Here is a 17219-nt window from a genome sequence, read left to right on the forward strand (position 1 = left end):
ATCCCTGGATCAACATCATTAGGCATTACCTAGTAATTGTAGCCATGGATGTCTTTCAACGCAAGGAAAGCATCTAAGCCCCCTTTAAATGCAGGTATAGAGTTTGCCATAACGACTTCCTGTGGCAATGCATTCCACATCTTAATCACTCTTACTGTAAAGAACCCTTTCCTAAATAAATGGCTAAAATGTTTTTCCTCCATGCGCAGATCATGTCCTCTAGTCCTTTGAGAAGGCCTAGGGACAAAAAGCTCATCCGCCAAGCTATTAGATTGCCCTCTGATGTATTTATACATGTTAATTAGATCTCCTCTAAAGGTCTTTTCTCTAGACTAAATAAACCCAGTTTATCTAACCTTTCTTGGTAAGTGAGACCTTCCATCCCATGCATCAATTCTGTTGCTCGTCTATGCACCTGCTCTAAAACTGCAATATCTTTTTTGTAATGTGGTTCCCAGAACTGAATTCCATATTCCAGATGTGGCCTTACTAGAGAGTTAAACAGGGGCAATATTATGCTAGCATCTCAAGTTTTTATTTACCTTTTAATGCATCCCAAAATTTTGTTAGCTTTAGCTGCAGCGGTTTGGCATGGAGTACGATTATTTAACTTGTTGATGAGTACTCCTAAGTCCTTCTCCAAGTTTGATGCCCTCATCTTTTAAATATTTTTATCTGATGGGGAGTTCAGCTCAATAGAATAGACAGTGTAGAGTTTGGCTCTCATACTACATGGAAAGGGGTAAAATTGGTCTGTGATCTTTCATTTTCCAAAGACTTTTATCTGATGTGTGTACCCACCTTTAGCGCTAGTGATTTAAAAAGCTCTTTCCAAGCAATGCTATGGGTGATTTTTATAAAATCACATTGCTCAAGTGAGAACACAAACATAGGATAACATTAGCAAGAGCTTTTTAAAGGAGAACTGTAGTGAGAAGTATATGGAGGCTGCCATATTTATTTCCTTTTAAGTAATACCAGTTGCCTTGCAGCCCTGTTCTATTTGGCTGAATCACACCAGAAACAAGCATGCAGCTAATCTTGTCATAGCTGTCAAAATTGTCAGAAAAACCTGATCCGCTGCATGCTTGTTCAGGGTGTATGGCTGAAAGTATTAGAGGCAGAGGATCAGCAGGATAGCCAGGTAACTGGTATTGCTTAAATAGAAATACATATAGCAGCCTCCATACACTACAGCAGCCAACGACGGGTCCGTCGCACCTCCCGCTGGGCGGGTTTTCAGCAGACTGTACTGCGTGTGTACGCACTGTCGGCGGACTGATGAGGCTGTTCCTGAACGATCCGCTAGTAGATACAACCTGCACTACTTTTCCACACAATGCATGCGATTCCTCATTGAAATCACAATGCATGCCACAAAACGCACATATCATGCAGAAGTCGTCTGTGGATCCCACAGACACTAGTGAGATCACTGCCTTAAAAAGGAACACAAGGTGTGAGACCTATGGAAGCTGCCATATTGATTTCCTTTTAAACAATACCAGTTGCCTGGCATCATGTTGATTTTTCAGGCCTTTGACACTGTGCACGTTGCGTTGCAATTCCATCATGTTATCTGTAGCGCGACCATACAGTACAATTAAAAGTATGCTTCATTGCTACTGTAAACAAACGTGTTGTCCTGTAAATGCACGGCATGCAGTGCGTTACTCAGAATGGACCCGCAACACCTTATGTGAACACATAAATATCTTGAGATGCAATGAGATTGTGCTTTGCGATGGAACGCAATGGATTCAGTGTGAAAGGACTCTAACAGGTATTCCGTTGTAAACTGCAGCAGAAAAAACACAATTGCAATAGGACTAAATATTTTTCAACTCAATGGAAAGCTGAAAAGGAAGGAGCCAACGTCGGTGGATAACCAACCACAACAATAATGAATATGGGTCACAGAAGTCTTTGTGTGAATGAAGTGTCACTCTTGTTCCCACTTAAAGAGCAACTACAGTAGAAAAAAAAAAGTTTTTACTATGGTGTGGGGTCATTCTTTTGGCTGACATACAGTATAATATAGTTACCTGTAGTTCAAAAATGGACCAATCAAATTGAGCTTTAGCAGAATTTGATTGGTCCATATTAAAAAAGGTACGTAAATTTGCATACAAAATTTGAATAATCCCACAGAATTATTTCCATCACATTGGCTATCCCTAGTAATCACCATTCACGTATTCACAGTATTCGAAAGTTTCAAACTCACAATAAGCCACGTTGCCCACAAAAAACAAGATGTTACAGGATAGGTGCCCAGATGACATCTTATATGATGGATAAGATGGACATCTTTACCTGGGCACACTCAACTCACTTAACTATCAGATGACTGCAGCATGGTCCTACTCCATTTTATTAGTAATAAAATTGATTTTAATGAAATTTGCCTTTTTGTAATGATTCATGCTGGCCGCATACATGTCAGCTGGGATCATTCAGCGGCACTGAAAAAAACGACATTAATACATTTCTTTCTTCAACCCGATTTTTATTGTGAAACTTATCTCATTTTTAGTCTTCTCAGGTGAGCTCTGCGGAATGTTTACAGAGAGTTCTGAAGCCAGTACAAAATATACCCAGTTTTACCAGAATTTGTGGGCAGGTGGACTATAAGCCTAGGTTAATCATCATTGGAAAGGCAGGACTACATTCAAAGAGAGAGAGTGAGTGTGTGTTTTGGAAAATTATACTGCATGAAAGTCTAGATCTAATTGAACTGTATAAATGGTCTTACGACATAAAAATATTTTAGATGATTCTTTTACAATCATTAAAATGAATACAATCAATAGTTTAATACCACTGCATTCAAATCTTTGTGTGACTAGCAATAGACATCCATTTTGTCATCATTTGGGTGACCGTGCATTTGTGATCCCCATACAGACATCCTTGCCAACTCGGTTGCAAAGAAGGACAATTACAGGCATAAGCCCACCACACAAAACTATGGCAAATCATAGATGATAAAAAGTCTAAATAAATATGTAAACAATTTAAAAACAAAAACAAAGCGACTACGGGAACCAATCAGATCCTTTCACTATTTTCTTACAAAAGACAAATGACATCTAGAGATCACATGGGAAAAGGACCTTTCAGGTCCCTCATTCATACAGCTGGCTACATATGTCCAAAAAAAGAGACAGTATACGTCTAAACAGGCTAGAAATAGCAAAAGAGCACCACAGAAGATTAATAGCCAGTATCCGCTCACAACAGCCCAGACAGCTGTGCAAGGTAGAATCATCAGTTTAGTGATAATGCCAGGCGGAGGTGTTGAGGGTATTGAATCAGTCAACAAAATGAATTCTTCCCCAGATAAGAGTAATCTGATAACCTCTGTACAGTGAATTAGCAGGTTTATCAGCATATGTTTTACCACACCGATTTATTACCCTTGAATGTTTGCACTACAAATAAAACTGTATGTGAAAATGAGGAGCTTATTTGTAACAGCCCTTCAATCCTGACAAATGTGACATGAATGCTATGAATGAGCAGGATCTTCCCCACCAGCTAGTCGGTGGAAACAGGTGTTTAATAGATTACGTGGTACATTTCCTGTAACATATTTCTAGAAATCAGAACCAATTGCTACAAACATGCTCCAAAAATTCCCATTCCATTTAAATAAGTGTCCCTGATCTGGTTTCTTCCAGGAGGAATAACAAGATTATTTATTAACCCGTAACAGTGAATTAATGGATGCCATGCATTTGTATGCAAAAAGCAATATGCAGCAGCTTAGTGTCAGTGTAAATTAGCATTTAAAGGCTTCTTCTGCTGGTTAGTATTGACCCACATCCACTATGTACTTGTTGCCTACGCATCAGCATTGGCAGGATAATGAGGCATCCTGAGATGCTTTGTTTCTCTGTTCCAAAATGCCCTTTTCCTGGTCCCCAGCAGCTCATCTTTCAGCTCCGCACACACATTCGACAGCCATTGCTCAAAACGAACGAGGAATGACGGGTCAGCCAACAATCGTTCGAAGAAAAAATCCTAATGATGGTAAAAGATGACGATTGTGGTCCATCTAGACCAATCTGTCCTGGCAGATCGAATTGGACGATAACTGGTAGTCGTTCATATTGAACAATAACAAATGAACGTTTCATGCAAAGAACTAACCAGTGACTAGATACATGCACGTCCTCATTTTAACCGCAAATCATCTGATCGGCAGACCATCGTCGTGCTTGTGTCACTGAATGCAAACGTGCTCGGACGTTGTTTGTTGCTAACCATCGGGGATTGTCATAACAACCCTGATCGATAGTGTGTATGGAGCCTTAGATGATGATCAGAGTAGTTAAATGCTTCCCTGATTGCTCAGTCACCTTCTAGAATTACCTGTCAGCCACACCTGTCTATGCTCCTGGCTGACAAATCATGGATCACTGGAAGGTTGATGTCTGAGACCTCTGGAATAAGGACAGGACAATGAAGTGCCTACAGAAGGACACCAGCAATCTGATCACTGTCGCTCAGGCAGACATCTGGAAAGGTTTTCTCATTAGCGAGAGAGAGTGAGGGGGTGTAACCATAATAAAAGGCAGAATAGTAATAACAAAGCAGCAATGCCAGTTATAAACCAGTTGCTGACTTACCTTCACACTGGAAGCCAGCCAGCCCCCAGATGAAATCCGTGCAGTGGTGACAGAAGGTGGGCTTGGTTAGGGTGACTTTCCTGAAGGTATGCCCTGGAGAAGCTGGGGCTTGCCTCAGCTGCTGTTGGTGCTTCATGCCAGGTGAAGAGGGGCTCTGTTTCTTTGGCTGAGGAGGGGTCCTGGTCTTGCCCCCTCCAAGCTTGGGACTGGAAGATGGGCTGCTGCTGGTGCTGCTTCCTCCTCCACGACCGCTCAGATTGCCAAACCTGGATCTGGCTCCGTCTGCAGCCATCTCTCCCCTCTTGCAAGTTGCAGCTCACACAGCTCTGAGACAGACAGAGAGGAGGGCCCAGAGAAGGCAGGCAGACAAGGAAATGTGCAAGGAAGAAGGAGAGCGCTGGGCTCACTGTCTGTCTGGCAGGATCACAGCTCACACAGGTAATTCATCCTCGGGATTCCCCTCGGCGACCACACTGACTAGGTGACGGGGAGAGCCATAAAGCATCAGTCCTAGCCAGCAGATAAAGCCCACAGGAAAAAGCTATTGAAGGAGAGCGCAAGAGACGAGCTGGGTATGTGTGTGTGTGTGAGTGTGCTCTGGGCTGACCTCGCTGCTGGGCTGGGACTGTAACCCCGCCCTCTCTCCCTGTGCAACACACTTCTCACTGCAATCACTAGTTCTCACTGACTGCTGACAACTTTCTCCTACAGCTGCTCTCCTCCTCCTGGATATCTGAGGACAGAAAACCTCATATGAAATTATTTATTTTTTTATTTGTTGTATTTATAAAGCGCCAACATATTACGCAGCGCTGATGACGAAAGAATGTCCCCTGATCCTGTGTGGTGTAATCTACCTCAGCCTTTGTTCCCTCTCTCAGTTACTTGGGGCAGAGTTCCCCAAGTCCTGTCATCAATGCCCACCAGCAGTGCTTGTTTTGCAGGAAATGACAAGCATTCACAGGTGAAGTAATTTTAGCAGTGCTTTTCACAAAATAGGCACTGTGTTGATGGCCCATGAGCAGTGATGCCCATTAGGTAGATCACAATCTACTGGTAGATCGCAAAGGAATTCATGGTAGAGCCCGACCCCACTACATTTTACATTTTGTATATACAAGCGCTAGAAGGAGGGGACCCAAGTGGGGTGGGGGGTGTCTGGCCCCCCTTCCTGCCGCTGTCCCTCCTTCCACGCTTCCCCCACACCGGGGGCACCTATATTATACTGGGGCGACTATACTACCTACACTGGGGGCAACTATAATAATACGGGAGAAACTATACTAGCTATACTGGGGTTGACTATACTACCTACACTGGGGGCAACTATACTAGCTATACTGGGGGCAACTATACTAACTATACTGGGGGTAACTATACTAGCTATACTGGGGTTAACTATACTAGCTATACTGGGGGCAACTATACTAGCTATACTGGGGCGACTATACTACCTATACTAGGGGCAACTATACTAATACGGGAGAAACTATACTAGCTATACTGGGGGTGACTATACTACCTACACTGGGGGCAACTATACTAGTTATACTGGGGGCAACTATACTAATACTGGGGCAACTATACTAGTTATACTGGGGGCAATTATACTAATACTGGGGCAATTATACTAGCTATACTGGGGGCAACTATACTCTATCTGCCTTTCTGCTGTCTCTTTCTTTCTGCTGTCTCTCTCTGCCTTTCTGCTGTCTCTCTTTCTCTGCCTCTCAACTCTCTCTCTCTCTGCTGTCTCTCTCTCTCTGCTTTTCTGTTCTCTCTCTCTCTCTGCCTTCCTGCGCTCTCTCTCTCTCTCTCTCTCTCTCTCTGCTTTTCTGCTGTCTCTCTCTCTTTTTGCGTCTATGCTATCTCTCTCTCTGCCTTTCTGCTCTCTCTCTCTCTTTGCCTTTCTGCTGTCTTTCTCTCCCCCTTTCTGTGCTCTCTATCTCTCTCTCTCTCTCTCTCTCTCTCTCTCTGCTTCTATGCTCTCTCTCTCTCTCTCTCTCTCTCTCTCTCTCTCTCTCTCTCTCTGCCTTTCTGCTCTCTCTCCCTTTCTGTGCTCTCTCTCTGCCTTTCTGCTGTCTCTCTCTCTCTGCATTTCTGCTGTCTCTCTCTCTGACTTTTTGCGCGCTCTCTTTCTCTCTCTCTCTCTCTCTCTCTCTCTCTCTCTCTCTCTGCCTTTCTGCTCTCTCTCTGTCTTTCTGCTGTCTCTCTCTCTTTCTGCTGTCTCTTTCTCTCTCTTGCTCTCTCTCTGCCTCCCTGCTGTCCCTCTCTGCTTTTCTACTCTCTCTCTCTCTCTCTCTCTCTCTTTGCTGTCTCTCTCTCTGCCTCTCAGCTGTCACTCTTCCTGTCAGCTGTGTCTCTCTGCAGTCTCTCTCGCTCTCTGCCTTTCTGTTGTCCTCCCCACACACTGGCACCCTCCTCCTACCCACTGGCACCCTCCACCTACCCACTGGCACCCTCCTCCCACCCACTGTCACCCTCTCCCACCCACTGGCATCCTCCGGCAAAAGTCTGGGGTGTGGCTTAATGCCACACAGGGGGCATGGCTTAAGTTTCCCTGTCACTACCTAAACTGGGGGGGGAGGGGGCACCTGTGTCGGAGGCACTCGCAATCTAATCCCTACCATAGCCCTAGTCTAATGTCCCACCATTGCTCAGTTTATGTAAATTTGCCTCCACCTGTGACCACACCCACATCGTGGTACATGGCCACACACAGTTTCGGTGCGCCGCCCATGACTCCTGCCCAAAAACCACCATTTGTGCCCCTCTGGAAAATTTTCTGCAGACGCCAATGACCTCAACACATGCCAGTAATTCACAAAGATTTCAGCATGCGTTAAAGCCAAGAGAGATGTTCAGTACTTTCCTCCAGCTCTGATCTGTTGGAAAGTAGAAAATAGCATGCAATAGCATTGACTGAAAGCAGAGAGTCAATAGGAAACACTCTCTGGCCTGGTGCACACCAAAAACCGCTAGCAGATCCGCAAAATGCTAGCAGATTTTGAAACGCTTTTTCTTATTTTTCTGCAGCGTTTCAGCTAGCGTTTTGCGGTTTTGTGTAGCGTTTTTGGTGTAGTAGATTTCATGTATTGTTACAGTAAAGCTGTTACTGAACAGCTACTGTAACAAAAACCGCCTGGCAAACCGCTCTGAAGTGCCGTTTTTCAGAGCGGTTTGCGTTTTTCCTATACTTAACATTGAGGCAGAAACGCATCCGCAATCCAAAATCTGCTGCAGCCCGGGAGTATGCGTTTCTGCAAAACGCCACCCGCTCTGGTGTGCACCACCCCATTGAAATGCATTACCCTAGCAGATCCGCACCCGCAAGCAGATCGCAAACCGCAGCGGAAACGCTCCGGTGTGCACTAGGCCTCTCTCTCTTTCCCTCTCTCTCTCTCTCTCTCTCTCTCTCTGTCTCTCTCTCAGTCTCTCTCTCGGTCTCTCTCTCTCTCTCTCTCTTCCCCCCCCCCCCCCCCCCCCCATTTAATCCAATTCACTTCTTGTGGTACTTCAGAACAGCAGAACAGGAGAAGGAGACAGAAGCTTTTCTGCATCACTTTAGATGTGCAGATCTCTATAGTGATAAACAGAAGAGAGACCTCTAGTGGCATGTAAGCAGATCGAGAGTGATGCTTTTTCCTCTCTTAGGCCTCGTTCACATCATGGACGTTTTTGTGCGCTTTCCACAGCGCACTGCCCTGTGCGTTCAGCAAGGTATTAATTTTTCCATGTAACTAAATGTCGCTGGTTCACATCTATGCGCTGCGCTGAGCAGCGTTACAAAAACGTAGTGTTGCATGCATTTCTGTGCGCTGAGCTGTAAAGAGCACATCAATGCAAGTGAATGGGTGCGCTTTTTTAGCGCATAGAAGTGCGTACAAGCTCATAGAAGCGCATGCGTTTTTAACCCCTAATTGGAGAAAAAAATACATTTACATACAAAAACAAAGTTTTATTGACAACTGCTGCTGCTACAGTAAGCAAAATGTTCTTTAAAGAAGCGCAGCGCAACGCACAGAAATGCGCACTAAAGCGCGCACGTTTTTTTACCACGCGCTTTAACACATTTTTAGTGCAGCAGATGTGAACGAGGCCTTAGGCCCAGTGCACACCAAATACCTCTAGCACAGGGCTGCCCAATAGGTCGATCGCGATCTACCGGTAGATCGCGACCGCCTCCTCGGTAGATCGCGGCCTCTTGGCCGCGTCTCATTAAATTTTGCGGCCAGCAGCTCATCATGTTTAGCTGCTGGCCAATAAGAATGCACGGGAGACGGGGAGAGAAGACGCGGCGAGCAGAGAGGGAGGAGAGAGGCGGCGCGGCCGCTACGTCATGGCTGGGGGCGGCGCCGGGCAGCCTGCAACGTGCGTGCTGGTAACATGCCCGGCGCTGCCCCCAGCCATGACGTAGCGGCCGCGCCGCCTCTCTCCTCGCCGCGTCTTCTCCCCGCCATTCATATTGGCCAGCGGCCTGCCTGCCGGAGGTTCCAGGAGTCCAGAGGACCCTGGCTAACCTACGCTACAGGTACCTATACCTGGCTAAGCTACACTGAGGGCACCAATACCTGGCTAAGCTACACTGGGGGCACCAATACCTGGCTAAGCTACACTGGGGGCACCAATACCTGGCTAAGCTACACTGGGGGCACCAATACCTGGCTAACCTACACTGGGGGCCCATATACCTGGCTAAGCTACACTGGGGGCCCATATGCCTGGCTAAGCTACACTGAGGGCACCAATACCTGGATAAGCTACACTGGGGGCACCAATACCTGGCTAAGCTACACTGGGGGCACCAATACCTGGCTAAGCTACACTGGGGGCACCAATACCTGGCTAACCTACACTGGGGGCCCATATACCTGGCTAAGCTACACTGGGGGCCCATATGCCTGGCTAAGCTACACTGAGGGCACCAATACCTGGCTAAGCTACACTGGGGGCACCAATACCTGGCTAAGCTACACTGGGGGCACCAATACCTGGCTAACCTACACTGGGGGCCCATATACCTGGCTAAGCTACACTGGGGGCCCATATGCCTGGCTAAGCTACACTGAGGGCACCAATACCTGGCTAAGCTACACTGGGGGCACCAATACCTGGCTAAGCTACACTGGGGGCACCAATACCTGGCTAAGCTACACTGGGGGCACCAATACCTGGCTAACCTACACTGGGGGCCCATATACCTGGCTAAGCTACACTGGGGGCCCATATGCCTGGCTAATCTACACTGAGGGCCCATATACCAGGCTAACCTACACTGGGGGCCCATATACCCGGCTAACCTACACTGAGGGCCCATATACCAGGCTAACCTACACTGAGGGCCTGTTTACCTGGCTAACCTACACTGAGGGCCTGTATACCTGGCTGACCTACACTGAGGGCCCGTATACCTGGCTAACCTACACTGAGGGCCCATATACCTGGCTAACCTACACTGAGGGCCCATATACCTGGCTAACCTACACTGAGGGCCCAAATACCAGGCTAACCTATACTGAGGGCATGTAACCTATGCTGCAGGCACATATACCTGGCTAACGCGTGGGGGGGGGGGGGGACGCGTGCTTAGCATTTGGGACGTTGGTAGATCTCCTGGCCTCGGCAAATTTTAAAGTAGCTCGCGAGCCGAAAAAGTGTGGGCACCCCTGCTCTAGCAGATCTGAAAAATGCTAGAGGTTTTTGAAGCAGATTTCAGAGCGATTCTAGGCATGTTTAGAGACATTTTCTAAACATACCTAGCGTTTTTTGGAGCGTTTTTGTGTAGCAGATTACAAATATTGTCCCAGTAAAGCTGTTACTGAACAGCTTCTGTAACAAAAGCGCCTGGAAAACCGCTCTTATCTAGCGTTTTTCAGAGAGGTTTTCCACTTTCCTATACATTAACATTGAGGCACAAACGTCTCACAAATCTAAAAAATGCTGCTGCCCCCCAGTTTGCATTTGTGGAAAAAACGACCCGCTCTGGTGTGCCCCATCCCAATCACTTTCATTAGCCAAGCGGTTTTCCCCCAGCAGGCGTTTTAAAAAAACGCATCAGAACCACTCTGGTGAGCACCAGCCCTAGCAAGAGACACAGGAACAGCTAATGCAGACCAATCCGCACAGCTTGCTGCACAAAATCTACTCCACTTTCCACTACATACTGAACAGGGCTTGGTAAATTGAAGCAACATTTTTCAGTAAATTACAGAACTTCACCTGTGAAAATCACTGTGAATTTGGAAAAAAAAAAGTCTAAAATACAGAATGTGGTATTTTACCAACCTGATTTTTTTTAATAGAATTGCCCTTTGTGAATTAAAGCCAAAGTTTTTGCTATGGGACGTTTTAGGTCTTGTGACTCAAGATCCCTGCCTCTAAGAACCTGTTCTTATATAATGTGATGCAGAACAGTGAGCACTACTCTCACCCAGACTCCAGATTTCCACTAATGCTCGATCTAGACAGACACACTCTGGAAAAGTGGAGTCGGGGTTTCCTCTTTACTTGACTATGTTATATGTGAACTGAGCCTGAGGACACATTTAGGGTAACTGTTGCCCAAACAATAATTCCTGTTTCTTTGGGTGACAATTTAGATCAATGCACAGACACGCTGCTTGGGTAACATCAGCCCGATCTGTTCCATGGAGAGGAGAAGGGAGAAGAACGAGTTGGAGTTGGACCACTGCAAGCAGAACAATAGCATTGGGCAAGAATTATCTGTATTGGTCTATAACTTGATATTAGGCCATTGATGCTAATTAGACACTTGCATATACTCTAGATTTTCATGAGCGATATTTTTTGTCCAAAATGTGGCATGCATGTGGCACATTGCAACAGATTTTAAAAGTTAATGTCTTACTCACACCATGGTACCTCATCATCATTCTTTTGTAATGCAGGTGTAACGTTCACTGTCCGGTAGTGCACAGCTAAGCTCACCAACATGCTAATGTGAATGGGCTTATTGCGGGATCAACGCAGCATGTTGCTCTCAATCTTGCATATCAAAATGTATTGGTATCAATTACACACGCACTTCCCACTAAACTCTCCCCCTCCCCCCCCCCCCCCCTCTTAAAAATTACCCTACCTAGAGTGTGGAGCACTCCTCAAAATCACACACACAAGTCATACAAGAAACACAGTCCTTGGCCAGATTATGCTGTATGCTAGAGTGACGCTAGTAGGAAGTCCTCATAAGAGTAACATGAAAAAGAACTGAAGAAATCCTCTATTAGGGTTACTGTCCCTTCAATTGCAAAAAATGATTCCTGTGGTCGCTTTATCTTCAACAGATCCTAGTTCCACAGTCCAACACTCTATTTGCCTTTTACAGTCCCTCCTGGGGCATCACCCCATCAGTGAATGCACTTGCAAAAAAGTTGTACTCATATTTTAACTTCACGTTCCCCTTCCTGTGCTCAGTACAGGGAGTGAAGAATTATTAGGCAAATGAGTATTCTGACCACATCATCCTCTTTATGCATGTTGTCTTACTCCAAGCTGTATAGGCTCGAAAGCCTACTACCAATTAAGCATATTAGGTGATGTGCATCTCTGTAATGAGAAGGGGTGTGGTCTAATGACATCAACACCCTATATCAGGTGTGCATAATTATTAGGCAACTTCCTTTCCTTTGGCAAAATGGGTCAAAAGAAGGACTTGACAGGCTCAGAAAAGTCAAAAATAGTGAGATATCTTGCAAAGGGATGCAGCACTCTTAAAATTGCAAAGCTTCTGAAGCGTGATCATCAAACAATCAAGCTTTTCATTCAAAATAGTCAACAGGGTCGCAAGAAGCGTGTGGAAAAACCAAGGCACAAAATAACTGCCATGAACTGAGAAAAGTCAGGCGTGCAGCTGCCAAGATGCTACTTGCCACCAGTTTGGCCATATTTCAGTGCTGCAACATCACTGGAGTGCCCAAAAGCACAAGGTGTGCAATACTCAGAGACATGGCCAAGGTAAGAAAGGCTGAAAGACGACCACCACTGAACAAGACACACAAGCTGAAACGTCAAGACTGCGCCAAGAAATACAAGAAAGACTGATTTTTCTAAGGTTTTATGGACTGATGAAATGAGAGTGAGTCTTGATGGGCCAGATGGATGGGCCCGTGGCTGGATTGGTAAAGGGCAGAGACCTCCAGTCCGACTCAGACGCCAGCAAGGTGGAGGTGGAGTACTGGTTTGGGCTGGTATCATCAAAGATGAGCTTGTGGGGCCTTTTCGGGTTGAGAATGGAGTCAAGCTCAACTCCCAGTCCTACTGCCAGTTTCTGGAAGACACCTTCTTCAAGCAGTGGTACAGGAAGAAGTCTGCATCCTTCAAGAAAAACATGATTTTCATGCAGGACAATGCTCCATCACACGCGTCCAAGTACTCCACAGCGTGGCTGGCAAGAAAGGGTATAAAAGAAGAAAAACTAATGACATGGCCTTCTTGTTCACCTGATCTGAACCCCATTGAGAACCTGTGGTCCATCATAAAATGTGAGATTTACAAGGAGGGAAAACAGTACACCTCTCTGAACAGTGTCTGGGAGGCTGTGGTTGCTGCTGCACGCAATGTTGATGGTGAACAGATCAAAACACTGACAGAATCCATGGATGGCAGGCTTTTGAGTGTCCGTGCAAAGAAAGGTGGCTATATTGGTCACTGATTTGTTTTTGTTTTGTTTTTGAATGTCAGAAATGTATATTTGTGAATGTTGAGATGTTATATTGGTTTCACTGGTAAAAATAAATAATTGAAATGAGTATATATTTGTTTTTTGTTAAGTTGCTTAATAATTATGCACAGTAATAGTCACCTACACACACAGATATCCCCCTAAAATAGCTAAAACTAAAAACTACTTTCAAAAATATTTAGCTTTGATAATAATGAGTTTTTTGGGTTCATTGAGAACATGGTTGTTGTTCAATAATAAAATTATTCCTCAAAAATACCACTTGCCTAATAATTCTGCACTCCCTGTATCGTCACTGCATGTGATGGATATTCCTTTAAAAATGTAGTCACGCTGCTCAGCAGCACTCACCACCTCTTCTGTCCCCTCGTACTGTCAGCGGCTCCAAGGGGCTTGTGGCTACGGCTTCCCGTAGCTCACACCGCCCTAACGTAGCAGTTACCGGGGTTGTAACAAGGTGTCTTCTCTGGCCGGCCAGACACTGTTCTCCGTGCGCACGGTGTATGACGCTGAGGTCCACGCTCTCGCTCTGGGGCTCGATGACCACACCTGGATATGCATTACGCTCACATCACGTGGGCTTCGGCAGTGCATAATGCTGTTAGTCTCACAGAGGGGGCGTTCTATTTGCCCATTTATCTTCGTCTTCTGGGCATTCTCCGCCCATTAGGGGAGTTCACATTCTACACTATGCATTGCGCTGCTGAATCCTTTTTATATATTCAAGTCTCTTTATTTACTCAGTCCAAAGACTGAGAACCATAATAACTTAACAGAGGGCTGAGACACACCAGAAACGCTCCCCAAACGCTAGAGGTTTCAAAGCTCTTCCCAATGTAATGCTATGGGTTTTTTTTTACAAAACCTCATTACTCCAGTGTGCATAGACACATAGGATAACATTAGCAGGAGGTTTCAAAAATTGAAAACGCTCAGAAAAACTCCCCTGGTGTGCACCAGGCCTTAGACACGAGAGAGGAGACAGATAGGAGAAACGTAGAATAAGGGGTGTATTTATTCTTGCTATATATGCATGCAACAAGATTGAAAAACCTCCAGGGTCCTTGCAATGAACTTCCTTTTTACACTCCTTCATAGATCATTTATTAACCATATCAGATACAAATCCTCCCCTATTCTTCACACACATGCACAATTCACATTAACTTTGTGAAGGATTACGATTTCACATGTGCACTACTCCTCACACACATACAATTTACATTGTCTCTGTGATGGAAGGCACTATCACATGTACACTACCCATACACAAAAAAATACGCTATTCTGCCATCTTTCTTCAATGTATTTCTTAACCTTCGTCTGTACCCATGTGACCCCAAAGCATGACGGCAATGACCAGATCATCCAATTTAAGCCCTATCAATCTGGCAGAAACACTGCCAGATTGAAATCTGTGTTTAAACCTCCTGGGTATATAGTTCCCAAAGTAATTATAACTTACGTCATAGTGCACCACAATGAGCACAGTGTGAACGCACCCTTAAGCTAACATACACACTCTCGGTTACTGTCACCAAACACCAAAGTTGCTGACTGTTACAGGAAACAGTGTAGGAACAATTTCTGTATGGGCTTATTAGTCAGCTATCTGCCAAACAGCCTGTGACAGATCACTAACGACATTGACAGTGGCTTCAGGTCTCACCTATATTTAGACTGCATCTTTGCCCAAGATGATCTCAGTTCAGTTGAGAAAAAGCTAAGGTGTGTGTACCCTGGGCCGGTTCTAGAAACAGTAACATCTCACCTGTCATGGCAGGCACATCCTCCTGTCAGTCTGTGGCTCCGTGCACTCCCTGACTCGCAGGGGCACCTTTCCTCCGTGACCCAGCGCATGTTGTTATGTCACAACATGCCCCCGATCACAGAGAGGATGCAGCCAGCAGCGGATGAAGGTGGGAGTGCACAGAGCCACACATTGAAAGAGGAGTGCGCTCGCCAGCACAGGTGAGATGCAGCTCTGCCAGAGACTCTGCAGAGGCACCAGGGAGCAACAGTTAAGTTGGGCGGAAACACCTTGAGGGCCCCTACAGGCTCTGTGGCCCTGGGGCTATTGCCCATTTTGCATTTATGGTAGCACCAGCCCTGTGTGTACCTAGCTTTAATATTAGGCCTTATATACATGGACATATCCAGTGGGGTAGCTGGAGATCATGGGGCCCCATAGCAAAACTTTAATGGGGCCCTCAGATGTAAACACTCTTAAGCAATGCCACCTACCCCTACCCTATGGATAGGAGTTAATTGGGCAATTTACATTTCCATGCAATCAACACTGCACATAGCTCATGGGCATTGAGACAAAGTCAGAGGGTGGAGAAACACAAGAAAGTTAATGATGAATACATTAAGAACCCACTGGGCCCCCTATGCTCCAGGGCCCCATAGAAGCTGCTATGGCTATTGCTACGCCCCTGGACATATCCCTTTTAGGACTGCTTTCCAAAGGCAGCAGAACTGCTCGTATGTTGAGCAGTTCAGTCTCCTGACTACCGGCAATAACAGCCATTCTGCTGCAATTTCATGCATTTGGGAACACCATGCGTGTCATGTTTGACACGTGGTGGCACTCAGGGCAGCCATCAGGGAGGGGACAACTTACACTGCAGTGAGGGGCCCAGGGCTTGCCCTCCTCCCCCCCCCCAAAGCGCTGGAAGGGCCGCATGTGCTGGCTGCGGGCCTGTGGCTCACTAACCAGCACGCCGTGTTCCAGCACTGAGAGAAGAGTGACATCAGCACTTGAACGTGGGGAGCAGATTAGTGAGCCCGCTACAGCGAACTTTCTATACTGGGGCACCACCTATATCTGGCTACAGGCTACTTATACTGGGCCACCACCTATACCTGGTTACCTTTACTGGGGCTGGAACCACCTATACCTGGCTAACTATACTAGGGCACCTGTACCTGGCTAACCTATACTGTGTCTGCAGCACACTTCGCGCACGGACATGGGGGTGGGGTGGCTAGTGGGCGGGCACAGTAACCAGTGAGTGGGCCCGGGGGGGGGGGGGGGGGCAGGCCTGATGATGTGTGAGGGGCCCCAAATTTCTGATGGCGGCCCTGGTGACACTACCCAGCAGCAAATAACTCATGTCGCTGGACCATGTTAAATGTGGAAGCAGGCAATCTTTCCATGTTTCTTTTCAACAAGTAGTTGGAGGCGGTTAATTCACCATCTGCCACCAGCTGCTCCCATTCACCGGCTGCCCCCCCCCCCCATGACGTTGCATGCATCTGAACATGGCGGTTGTCATCCTCAGGCATGACATGAGATGGTTTTTGGCCTCTGGGTAATGCCACCACGTGTTACCAAATGCTGCCATTTGGCAGCATGTAATTGCAGTTGAAAGGCGCTTGTGATTGGGAGGCTGGACTGCTCGCCGAGCAGTGATGATCTCCGAATCGATTCCAAATTGATTTCAACTCTAATGGCCCATACTCACGGGCAGCAAATGTTGCCTGTCGCCAGCACACGTGAGCGTGTGGGCGACAGGCCGGCGACAGCTCCTCGCCAGGTCCCTCCGCGTACACACGCGGAAGAGGGACCAGCGGCATGACGGAAGCTGTCGCCGACGTTCCTCCTCCCTCCGCCGGAAGCTCTTCATACCTCAATGGAGGTTGCTGTCGCTAGTCCGCGTACTCACGCGGACTAGCGACAGCTGCGGCGGAGTTGCGGCGGCGACTGTCGCCAGGCGATTGAACTTTTCAATCGCCTGGCGACATCAGCGACGGGCGACAGTTCGGGGTGTGCGCCCGTTGCGGGCGACAGTTGCGGGCGACAGTTCGGGGTGCGCGCGGCCCATACTCACGGGCGACCTGTCGCCGCAACACGCGGGCGCCGCGTGTTGAGGCGACAA

At 46.7% G+C, this 17219-nt stretch overlaps 1 protein-coding gene across 1 annotated transcript in view; it reads right to left on the bottom strand.

Moving 5' to 3' along the window:
- The window catches only part of DGKQ (diacylglycerol kinase theta), a 225499-nt gene extending 220276 nt beyond the window's left edge, over window positions 1-5223 (bottom strand). Inside the window, exon 1 of the mRNA XM_068234259.1 lies at window positions 4635-5223. Within this exon, the coding sequence (XP_068090360.1) occupies window positions 4635-4926 (292 nt within the window). The 5' untranslated portion in view covers window positions 4927-5223. The remainder of the gene's footprint in view (window positions 1-4634) is intronic.
- Window positions 5224-17219: the final 11996 nt, after the last annotated feature.

Source organism: Hyperolius riggenbachi, chromosome 1 (genome assembly GCF_040937935.1).
Source record: "Hyperolius riggenbachi isolate aHypRig1 chromosome 1, aHypRig1.pri, whole genome shotgun sequence".
In the NCBI taxonomy this organism is placed as follows: Eukaryota; Metazoa; Chordata; class Amphibia; order Anura; family Hyperoliidae; genus Hyperolius; species Hyperolius riggenbachi.